The sequence below is a fragment of the Hyperolius riggenbachi genome, chromosome 4 (assembly GCF_040937935.1).
Source record: "Hyperolius riggenbachi isolate aHypRig1 chromosome 4, aHypRig1.pri, whole genome shotgun sequence".
Taxonomy (NCBI): domain Eukaryota; kingdom Metazoa; phylum Chordata; class Amphibia; order Anura; family Hyperoliidae; genus Hyperolius; species Hyperolius riggenbachi.
Window position 1 is genome coordinate 276,909,819 of NC_090649.1, and position 12,192 is coordinate 276,922,010.

Below are 12,192 nucleotides of genomic sequence, written 5' to 3' on the forward strand. Positions count from 1 at the left end.
AAACAATACCATTTGCTTGGCAGTCTTGCTGATCTCTTTGGCTGCAGTAGTGGCTGAATCACACACCTGAAACAAGCATGCCGCTAATCCAGTCTGCCTTCGGTCAGAGCACCTGATCTACATTCTTGATCAGGGGCTGTGGCTGACAGTATTAGAGACACAGGATCAGCAGGAGAGTCAGGCAACTGGTATTATTTTAAAAGGAAAAATCAATATCCTTCTCAGTATAGGCTCCCTTTAAGGTAATATTATATATGTTGCCTTTTTAGAAATGAATTATTAGAGTATTTTACTCTGTGTCACTGCTAAGATATCGGGCAGGTTAACCTAACCTAATGGAAAACTGCAACTTCTCAAAGGATACCTGAAGTGGCATATAACATGATGAGATGAACATGTGTATGTACAATCCCCATCCTACATACAACTAGGCTGTGTTCCTCTCTTCTAGAAGATTAACCCCCTTGGCGGTATGAAAAATACCGCCAGGGGGCAGCGCAGCATTTTTTTTTTATTTATTTTTTTTAAATCATGTAGCGAGCCCAGGGCCTCCGGCGATAGGCGATCAGGACGGGATTTCCTGGAGGGCTTCCCCCGTCGCCATGGCGACGGGGCGGGATGACGTCACCGACGTCAGCGACGTCGGGACGTCATTGGGAGACCCGATCCACCCCTTGGCGCTGCCTGGCACTGATTGGCCAGGCAGCGCAGGGGTCTGGGGGGGGGGCGCACGCCGCACCGAATAGCGGCGATCGGGCGCGCGGCGGCGATCGGGGAGCTGGCGCAGCTAGCAAAGTGCTAGCTGCGTCCAGCAAAAAAAAAATTATGTAAATCGGCCCAGTAGGGCCTGAGCGGCACCCTCCGGCGGCTTACCCCGTGTCACACACGGGGTTACCGCTAAGGAGGTTAAAGTGAATGGAAAACACTACCCCCAAAAAAACAAAAAACAAAAAAACTCCCAAAAGATACTTACCTAAGGAAAGGGAAGGCTCTGAGTTCTATAGGGCTTTCCCGCTCCTCTCACCGTCTCCACATTCCAGCGTTGGCTCCCTGGTAGCAGTATTCGACCAATTGGTCAAATACTGCTCTGTCTGCCGGCTTAGGAGGCTTCAGAAGTCTTCCAGAGACCGAGTGCTCCCAAAGATGGGCAGATTCATACTGCGCACACACGAGCACGCTCTCTCGCAAACTCACTCATGCGCAATATGGAGCCGCCCATCTTCAGATGTACTCAGGCCCCCAGTGCTCCTGAAGGCTTTCTGAATCCTACCGCAGCAAAGGACTCAAATGGGGGAGCCAGCGCTTACTGGAGGGGCCATGAGAGGAGCAGGAAGGCTCTATAGGACCCACAGCCTTCCCTCACCTTAGGTAAGTATCTGGCTTATTTTTATTTTTTTTATTCCCATTAGCTTTAAGAATTTAGGGCTTTACATGATTTTCTGCACAGCTGCAGTCCAAATACTCTCACTGATATCTAGTTAAAGATCATAAGGCTCAAAAGTAGCTCAGATAAAAGCGCATGGAAATACACGGCTCGATTTTGCCGCTCGATTCTCCCGCCCGATCAATTCCCGGCTCAATTCCGCAGGCGATTCTCTTATCTTCTGCTCGTTTTTCTTATCTTTTTCCATTGTCCTCAATGCGGAATCGAGCACGGAAATAATCGGGTGAGAGATCGGACTTGTTGGAAATTATCTATCGAGCCATCTAAATGGCTCAGAATCGAGCCTTGTATTCCCAGCATAAGCCTCTTCCACACAGTACAATTTTCCATCAGATAGATGGATCTATTAGATAGATCTAATAAGAAATTGCATTTTGTGTAGATGTCCAAATTGTTTCAGATCTATTTTGCAATAGATTTTGCTTTCATAAGTACCCAAAATCTATTGCAAAATCTAACGCAATCTGATTGGACCGGTTGGACATTATCTGTTAGATCCGATCTGATGGAAAATCGTCCGTGTAGATGAGGCTTAAGTTTAGGGACCTGATAAAAAAAAAAGAAATATTACAAGATTTGTGGAGGCTGAAAATCATTTTTAAAAAGTACCCTTATGTACCTGAGACAAATGTTAAATTGTCATTTTAAACCATTAAATACAAAAGATTGTATGATTCCAGGAAAGTCCTATTTAGCATTTGGACTATAGATACAATTGTTTATCTGATCAGTTCACTGTCACCAGAACCTAAATGTGTACATAGCATAGCAATAACTGGTACAGTTATAGCACAGCCTGGTACAACAGCTGCACCAAGGCTACTAGAGAAGCCCTGCAGCGGGTTGTTAAAACAGCAGAAGCCATTATCGGCACTGAACTACCATCACTGGAACTTTTGTATAATACTCGCAGCATGAGAAGGACCAAAAACATTATCAAGGACAACACTCACCCTGGAAACGCCTTGTTTGAGCTCCTTCCATTAGGTAAATGTCTTATGCTGGGAATACACGGTTCGTTTTGAACCGTGTAATCGAGCCGCTGATGGCTTTATTGATAATTTCCGACCTGTCCGATACCCAGCCGGATCGATTCCCCACCTGATACCGCGGGCAGGACAATAGGAAAAAACAAAAAGAAGATAAGAAGCCGCTCGCCGGGACGAGCAGAAATCGATCTGGGCGCCCGCGGGAACGAGCGGGGACGGGCCGGAATCTAACGAGCGGCTCGATACGCGGTTCAAAACGAACCGTGTATTCCCAGCATAAGACATTTACCTAATGGAAGGAGCTCAAACAAGGCGTTTCCAGGGTGGATCAATCCGCATATAAACAAACAGACTGAAAAACAGCTTTTTCCCATCCGCCATAAACTTGAAAGAACCCTGAATCCTCTCTGAAATAATTAACACTGTGTACAAATTGTTTAAATATCTGTAATACCTGGCATACTTGTATAATTTCTTCTCTTTCTATCTATGTTACTATCACTATGTTCCCTATATTCACCGTGGGGTTGTCATGAAAAGTAATTTCGTTGTGTTACACAATGACAATAAAGTGCTTGAATCTTGAATAACTAGACCTCAGGTATTAGCAAAAATGTCAGTATGTATATACAGCTGAACTGGCTGGTGTTTTTCTTCAGAAGCAGAGATCTATGAACAATAGTTTGGCACTGGCAAAGTATACTGTAAGTTAGAAAAGTTATAATGTCACAATTAAAAATCTATAGTAACTGAATTTGGTTCAGTTATTTTTAATAGTTTATGTGCTTGTTTTTTGTTTCTCTTTCTGTTTCTATAGCATGGGTGAACTCTTTGTCAATGGGAATGATCTTCTTCTGCTCCCCCGTGGTCAGCGTATTTACAGACATGTTTGGATGTCGAAAGACCGCAGTGGTTGGTGCTGCAGTTGGCATAATTGGTCTTCTAGCCAGTTCTTTTGTTACGTAAGTACATTATAACCTTTCATTCCTTTATTAAAGGAGTTATCAGGGAAAATTAGTAAAATGAGGTTTACTCACCTGGGGCTCTCTCCAGCCCCTTGCAGCAGACTGTCCCGTGCCGACCGCTCTGCTCCCCGACACAGAACTACTGCACCTGTGCAGTGCGCCGTGGACCACGTGGCAATGATTGACAGCGGCGGCTCGCACAGGCGCAATAAAGCCGACCCGCGGTCGGTCTCTGCACCGTGCAGCAAGACCGGGACAGCGGCGGGGAGCAGAGCGGTCGGCGTGGGGCAGTCTGCTGCAAGGGGCTGGAGAAAGCCCCAGGCGAGTAAACCTCATTTTACAAATTTTCCCAGATAACTCCTTTAAGGCTATAAGAAATAAGGCTGTTTACAACGGGTTAAAAAGGTAGAAAAGAAACAAATCATATATTGCCTGTATAGCTTATTTCTATTGCAGAATTATTAGTGTGACTGAATGTACAATAAACCCAACCTCCTCTGTGTTGCCTATAACAATATCCTATTTGCCTTTGACCCTAAGTAATGTCATCATTGTCAGCAGAGTTTCCCCATCTCACATCACAGTCAGTGCTGGCAGCAGCCATTTACATTTTTATTTTATCGTCTGGGCAACAATACTATCAGTGCAGGTGTCACAATTAGTCATTCAAATATCATACCTCTTTTGTTTACTTAACAGAAGCATATTTCCACTTGTAGGTATATCCAAGTGATATCTCCTCACAGTGGGAAAGCTGTATCACAATACTTCCTGTTGCTGTAATCACATCTTATGCTTGGTACGCACCATGCAATTTCCCGTCAGATGGATGGGCCAAATCGATTATTTCTGACTTCTTATTTTCTGATCCATTTTGTATAGAATTGATCGGAAATCCCCCGCCACATCTGGAATATGGAATTCAGTTCTGGGCACCACATTACAAAAAAGATATTGCAGTTTTAGAGCAGGTGCAGAGACGAGCAACAAAATTGATACGTGGGATGGAAGGTCTCACTTACCAAGAAAGGTTAGATAAACTGGGTTTATTTAGTCTAGAGAAAAGACGCCTTAGAGGAGATCTAATTAACATGTATAAATACATCAGAGGGCAATATAATAGCTTGGCGGATGAGCTTTTTGTCCCTAGGCCTTCTCAAAGGACTAGAGGACATGATCTGCGCATGGAGGAAAAACGTTTTAGCCATTTATTTAGGAAAGGGTTCTTTACAGTAAGAGTGATTAAGATGTGGAATGCATTGCCACAGGAAGTCGTTATGGCAAACTCTATACCTGCATTTAAAGGGGGCTTAGATGCTTTCCTTGCGTTGAATGACATCCATGGCTACAATTACTAGGTAATGCCAATGATGTTAATCCAGGGATTTTATCTGATTGCCAGCTGGAGTCGGGAAGGAATTTTTACCTTGTAAGGGTTTTTTCGCCTTCCTCTGGATCAACAGGGATATGTGAGGGAGCAGGCTGGAGTTGTACTTTGTACTGGTTGAACTCGATGGACGTATGTCTTTTTTCAACCAAAGTAACTATGTAACTATAAGGGAAAATTGATCTGAAAAACAATCCAAAATCAGATCAGACCTGTCAGAAATAATTGATTTGACCCATTTATCTGACAGAAAATTGCTTTGTGTGTACCAGGCATTAACCACTTAACGACCAGCTAACGCCGATAGGCGGCGGCTGGTCATTTGTGGTTTTACATGGAAACGGCCGCTCCTTAGAGCGGCCGTTCCATGTCAGTTCACGGAGGGTGTCTCCGTGAACAGCCTGCGAGCCTCCGATCGCGGCTCGCAAGCTAATTGTAAACACGCGGGGAAGAAATCCCCGCTGTTTACATCAATACCGTGCTGCTGCGCAGCAGCGCCGTAAAGGAGATCTGCGATCCCCGGCCTCTGTTTGGCCGGTAATCGCCGCCGTGTGATAGGTTGAAGCCTATAAGAGGCGGCGCAGGACGCATCGCCGTCCTGTGCCGCCCATGGAGCGAAGGAGAGGGAGGGAAGGAAAGAGAGGTAGGAATCGCGCTGCGGAGGGGGGCTTTAAGAAGCCCCCCCCCCGCTCAGCCACACGGAGCGGCAGTGATCAGACCCCCCTCAACAGGTCATCCCCCTAGTGGGGAAAAAAGGGGGGGGGGCCTGATCGCCCTGCTTCAATCCTGATCTGTGCTGCGGGCTGGAGAGCCTACGCAGCACAGATCATTCAAAACACCCCTGGTCCATAAGTGGTTAAGCCTCTAGGGAAAGTGCAAGACAATGTTTTATCTGTTTCAGATACTTCTTTTTGTAACAGTATTATTTTCTTACATTTCATACTGTTATGAAAAATGTGTTGGGCCAGTGGGTAAAAACTGACTGTGATTCTGCTTTAAAGCCATGTACACTCGCCTGACTTAAGTCAGCTGAGATGGTCGATAACGACCGCCTCAAACGATAACCAGATGTGTGTACGGCCGGGTGGATCTATTCGCCCCCAACGACACCGATCCCATTTTTGCATCGCTCGCCCGCCACATCACTTCATGCATGCGCCACTAGTCACACACACACACACCCTGCATAGCAACACTGCACGTTGTCAGCTACACATCTGACAGGAGTTTGTGCAGCCCAGCGATGTCGCCCAAAAGGATGGCAATGGGTAAAGTCATAGGGAATGTGAACTGTTCTTTCACTCCACCCCCCCTCCCCCATTTTTTTTGTTCAGGTATTTGGTAACAGGTTTTTGTTGTTGTTTTTTTTTTTTCAAAACTACTTGCTGAATAGTAGTTTCTCAGTGTAACTCTTAGAATCCTCTATAATAAAACCCCTGTGTCCCTGCGTGTGCTGTCTCTGTGTAGCTGGTCCATGCTTTTTGCTCCTGCTCATGTGCGCAGCACGGACCCAACCTCACAGAGACAGGAGGACGAGGGCCAGGGAACCGGGCAGGTCCCCCGCAGACATCCTGTGCGGGTGTGCGCGCGGCAGATGTGCGGCAGTAACATGCAGCGGCGAAAAACAGACCCTAGAGCACATTTTTAAACAGGCTTGGGTCTAGTAGTAGTGTATAAACAAGTAGCCTGACAGGTCAATATGTGTGTATAGACCCTTTCCAGTAAGTGTTTTTAAAAGAATAAAGGAAACCTTGAGGCTCCTTCATGAGGAGATGGACTAGTCCAAAACTTGTCGCTGAGAATTTCAGATCTGTCAGAATTAGCAGATGTTTAAAACATAACATTTTGTTCTAAATTAGAAGGCTATAAATAAGCATTTTTTCACTGATACAATCATACATTTGTTTTACATCATATAACAATGAAGGTTACAGTTTAAATATATTGTTATTTACTAATATAAATTATTATTTATTATTTTATTGGAACCGTGACCTTCATTGGTATATGATGTAAAACAAATTCAATATTTTATGAAGAAAAAAATCCTTGTTTATATCCCTGTCACTTATAATAATACAAAAACAAAAAATTGCTTTCCTAAAACAGAAAGAATTTGCGATAATTCAGGTTGGAGTGAGCTTGAGATGTCTCCCAGAGCAACACTGCTGAATATATGCAAATTAACCATTGTACCCTTAGAAGCTAAACACACCTCCAGAACCGCTGGAATGCAATGATGTGTCAACTTGTTAATTTGTACAGAGCCATAATAATCCAACATGCATACAGACTGTTTCGGATTGTTTGATTCTCATCAGTGCATGGCATGGATTTATTTTGGCTCTATAGAGTAGGGCTTGTGAATCCGAGAGGCACAGACTAACCAGCAAGCTCATGGTGACCCAGAACTCATTGGAGTGTGTAAGGGACTGCAATAATAAAAACTATAACTTTTTCTCACTTTATTTTCTTATCTTTGTCTATAAAGTACATGTGCAGAGTATATTTGCTGTGCCCAGGCTACAAAATAATGCTAATGTGAGTGAGAGAGGTTAATTCAAACCTTAGTAATGGCTGGTTTCCCCAAGGAGCCTCTGCTGCCTTTGATGTGGGCGCGGCACCCGTGCTGCTGTGCAGCCGCAGCCAGGATTGCCAAGCGGTGCCATGCACAGCTATAGGGATCGGCTGTGGGCTGCAGAAATCTGCAGCATGCCGTCCAGATTCATACCTCAGTGCAATCTGGACGGCAAGCCCACGTTAGGGATAGCGAGCGTTTACCCACCCCTCTCATCTGCAAGGAAACGCTGCAGATTCAGAAATAGGCCCTTCATGTGTAACCGCTTATTTTAAGTAATGTAATGGTGACAAAGAGCTGGTTAGTTGCTCTAGCAAATAGAAATTGTGTAAGTTTCACCAGCACAATACAAATATTGTCAAGTCATGAAGGCACAGAGCAGGCTGGTCAGTACGGCCTTGCTCACACTAGCATTCAGCACAAATGGCAAGCAAATGTGACCATTGTTTTTTTGGCATTAATGGAAATAATGTTTTGTTAAAGGACTCCTACATCCATCCCCATGAACAACTGAAGTTTTGTGTTTTTTATATTTATAGTTTTGTGGTTTGTCTGTACCAATTCATCAATATTCAGCTAGCAGATCTGTATTTTTAGATACAACTGATCATCTATTTAAGATATTAACGTGCACTGTATTTCTTAATGTATATATATTTTCTCTTGTTTTTTTTCCCCTACAGGACCCTAGGACCTCTCTATTTTACCTATGGTATCTTATTTGCCTGTGGCTGCTCTTTTGCCTATCAGCCCTCTCTGGTCATCTTGGGACACTATTTCAAGAAACGTCTAGGACTAGTGAATGGCATTGTCACAGCAGGCAGCAGCCTATTTACTGTGTCTTTGCCCTTTTTTCTCAACTATTTACTTGATTCATTAGGACTTGACAACACTCTGCGGGTCCTTTGTATTCTCATGTTTATTCTATTTTTGGCCGGATTCACCTACAAGCCTCTTTTACCTAGACGGAGCAACAAACGTTCAAAAATCTTCAATTTCTCCATCTTCAAATCTAAGAGCTACTGTATATGGGCATTTGGAATTCCAGCAGCCCTTTTTGGCTATTTTGTGCCTTATGTTCACTTGGTGAGCCACAGTTTTTGATTATTATACTATTCACAATGATGTTTTCTATTTCTATAAGAATAATAACTCTTCAGCTTTAACCATTCTTTTATATAGCCATTTTTCACATTGAAGATATAATTACATTAAGAGAGTAAAAAACAAACAAACAAAAAAACACCTTTCCAGATGAATAAACTAACACCCTGCATCCCAAACCTTTTACTTGTGATGCCCATGGAAGAAGAATTCATTTGCCCCATGCATTAAAACACTCAGCTCAAGTTAGGATGCTGCTGTTCGATATTCCAAAATACAAAAAGTTTGAATGTTGTGGTAAATATAAATAAAGGAAGTGTAATAATTTGCAAATATGCAAACACTGTATTGTACTACAGTCAATGCTTTTTGGATGTGTTCCTAGTGCTATGCAGAAACTTCTACTACAGAATTGTATTTGTTAATGCAGTGCCGCCTGACGACTTGAAGATCCCTTTCATCCAACATTGGCTTTTGTCCCTGTCCATTGCTCTCAAAGATTTTTCCTAATTCACCAAGTGTTTTAGTTATATCATGTAGTATGGATGATTTGCTATTTTACATTTAAAAACACGATTCTTAAAATATTGCACTGCCTGTTCTTACAGAGTGGTGCAATCCCCTTCTTTACTTTTGAGACACTCTCTCAGATGCTTACTATACTAAGTCATGGTTTTTAGAATTACATGTTATTTTGATCCCCTATCTCAAACTTTTTGATAAATGTTATTGGCATCAAATTCAAAAGGAACATGTATTTGGAAATGAGTTGTATTGCTTTTAACCCACTTTCTTTAGTAACATGCATCACTCATCACCTACTGCTTGACCGACCCTGATTTTATTATCGTTTTATTTATTTATGTATTTATGTTTTGGCTGGCCTTCATGCAAGGGGATAAGGGATTTAAATTTTTGTTCAGTGTTTGTAAATAATTAGACTTAACTAATTAGTACAATTAAAAACTCCTGACAAATCTGAAAACACTTAAAACATCAAGAGAAAAGAATGCTGCACAAGATTCAGTTGAAGTAGATAGTGAAACCTTGTGTGGGCATGCTTCTTCACTGTACTTTGATGATCATGGACTGCTGATATAGCAACCTATATGCTCTGTGTCAAAACTGGGACTTTTATTTTTGTTAAAATATTTCAAAAAATTAGCATGCCTTGCAACTCAAAGCCTTTTTAACCCCCTGTCCTCCATGTAGACTGGCATAACCAAGGTACTGCAGAGCCCGCTGATGTGGGGCTCTGTCCTCTCAGCAGTATGGGCCCACATGGACAAAGGAGGTAATCTGCAAAGGGAAGGGAGTGGCAGCAAATATTTTCTCTCTATCTTTGTAAATTGCCCTTAGCCCAATATTATGTACACACTCATGCCCATCTTGTGCTGTAGTGGGGTTAAGGCTTGGGGTAGGGGGCGGACTTATGGTGGAGGTTGGGAGAATCCATTAATAACAAAGGTACCACCAGATGTTTGACCCCTCCAAGGTAATGAGGCCTTCTTTGACCCTTAATATCTTTATGATAGATACAGTAGATAAAAAATATTCTTTTCAATGCAGCTGCCACGTGTTGTCTGCCCCCACTTCCAAAATGATCATAAGCCCCATCGGCAGGCATTTGAATTTCCCTTTGGGGCTTACTTTTGGTGTAAAGTGTGGAAAAATAGGAAATAGTAATGGGAAATTCAAATAAGCCCTTCCCCAACCCAGGTGGAAAGATTCAATATTCAAATCTCCTGCTGAGCACTCCTAGTAGTTGTTGATTCCCTGAACACTTTTATTTGTTTTATGTCTGAATATGTTTAGTGAGAAGTTTTACTGGTTACAAAGGCTTCCTCATTTCTTTATAGCATCAGTGTGTTAGATCAAGCTGTTTAGGTTGTTTTTTTGGTTATATTATTATTTTCTTTCTTTTTTTTTTATTATTTTCTTTTTTTTCTTTTACAGTTGAACCATGTGACAGAGCGTCTTGGAAAAGATGTTCAGAAAGAAGTTCTCCTACTATGTATAGGAGTAACATCTGGGGTTGGAAGACTGATTTTTGGTAGAGTTGCAGATTACATTCCAGGTGTCAAGAAAGTTTACCTACAGGTGTTGTGATTTTACTATGTTTTCCTGTCAGTTACTGTAGCATGTTTATTTGTGCTCAAAAATAAAAACATCAGAACTCAATGTGAAAAAAACAAAACAAATCATGCTAAATATCTATACTGATATGGACCGAGTAATGTGTTAGAAACAAAAGGATGCAGCATTGTTTGAGGTAAATAAAAATGATCAACCTACAGAGGGTCGAATTCAAAGACACTCTGAAAATCAAAGTGAAAACAATTGCTGAACTTTTTACTGCAGCAAATTAGAATTGAACTCAGTAATTTGCTTAGCCCCCATGTGTTTGTCTGCATGCCTGACAATATCGGGCCATGCACCTAATGAGAGGACAGATGATATCTCCTCATAAATCTGGCCCAGGGCACCACTAAGACAAGACAAATAGCATTTATATTGCACTTTTCTCCTGGCAGACTCAAAGTGTCAGAGCTGCAGCTAGGACTAGGACCCGCTCTATTAGCAGTAGCAGTATTAGGGCATCTTGCCCACGGTCTCCTACTGGCGCTGGCTTACTGAAAAGGGCCGATATTTGAACCCAGGTCTTTTGTGTCAAAGGCAGAGCCCTTAACCAGTACACTATCGAGCCACAGCCACTAAGCTCCTGGACAGTCGTGCAACCTGGCAGCATCCAATAGACCGAGACACAGAGGTGTTCCATTTAATTTAGGTCAGACAAGTGTGTGAGCCAGTCAGTGGTATCTATTCCATCATGCTCCAGAAGAATGCAATGTAGTGCACCAGGAAGAACCCAGAACTCACTGCACCAGCTTAGGGTCTGACAATAGGTCCTAGAATTGTATCTTGCTACCTAATGGTAGTTAAGGTGCCATTCCATGGCTTCTCCAGAAACTTTCACATCTGTCACATTTGCTCAGAGTGAACCTGCTTTCATCTGTAAAAAGCACAGGGTGCCAGTGTCAGACCTGCCAATTCTGATATCCTAAGGCACATGCCAATCGAGCTCCACGGTTCCTGGCAATGAGCACAGGGTCCACTAGAGGATTTTGAGCTATCAGACCTCCCTTAGTAAGGCTGTTTCGGTGTTTCACAATGAACTGTAGAGTAATTATAGCCTGAGACATTTACATCATGGGCCTGCTGGAGGTCACTGCTGATCTTGCTTATCCTTGCCCAAAGGAACAGATACCAATCCTGCTGAAGGGTTAAAGATCCTGCTGCAGCCTTGTCCAGTTCTCCTAGAGGAACTTTCATTCTCCTGGAATCTCTTAAATACATTTGAGACTGTGATAGCAGACACATCAAACCTTCTGGCAATGACACATACTGATGTGCCATCCTGGAGAAGTTGGACTACCTGTGCAACCTCTGTAGGGTCCAGGTATCACCTCACGCTACCGTTAGAGACGCTGGCCGTAGCCAAATGCAAAACTAGTTTAAAAAAAATCAGAAAAGATGAGGAGGGAAATACAGTTAACCTGTTAAACCATTCCTGTTTTGGTGGTGTTCTCATTGTTGCCCCTCTAGTGCATATTTTGTTAATTTGATTAACGCCAAAGGAGCTGAAACTGTTTAACAGCTTCCTCTGCTACTTAAAGTACCCCTGAATCGTTTTTTAAATTACATACTTTTCATGCTGCTTTACT

At 42.7% G+C, this 12,192-nt stretch overlaps 1 protein-coding gene across 1 annotated transcript in view; it reads left to right on the forward strand.

Moving 5' to 3' along the window:
* SLC16A10 (solute carrier family 16 member 10) overlaps positions 1-12,192 on the forward strand; it is a 178,717-nt gene that overhangs the window by 153,871 nt on the left and 12,654 nt on the right. Inside the window, exons 2-4 of the mRNA XM_068231306.1 lie at positions 3,251-3,395; positions 8,047-8,449; positions 10,424-10,567. Of these exons, the coding sequence (XP_068087407.1) occupies positions 3,251-3,395; positions 8,047-8,449; positions 10,424-10,567 (692 nt within the window). The remainder of the gene's footprint in view (positions 1-3,250; positions 3,396-8,046; positions 8,450-10,423; positions 10,568-12,192) is intronic.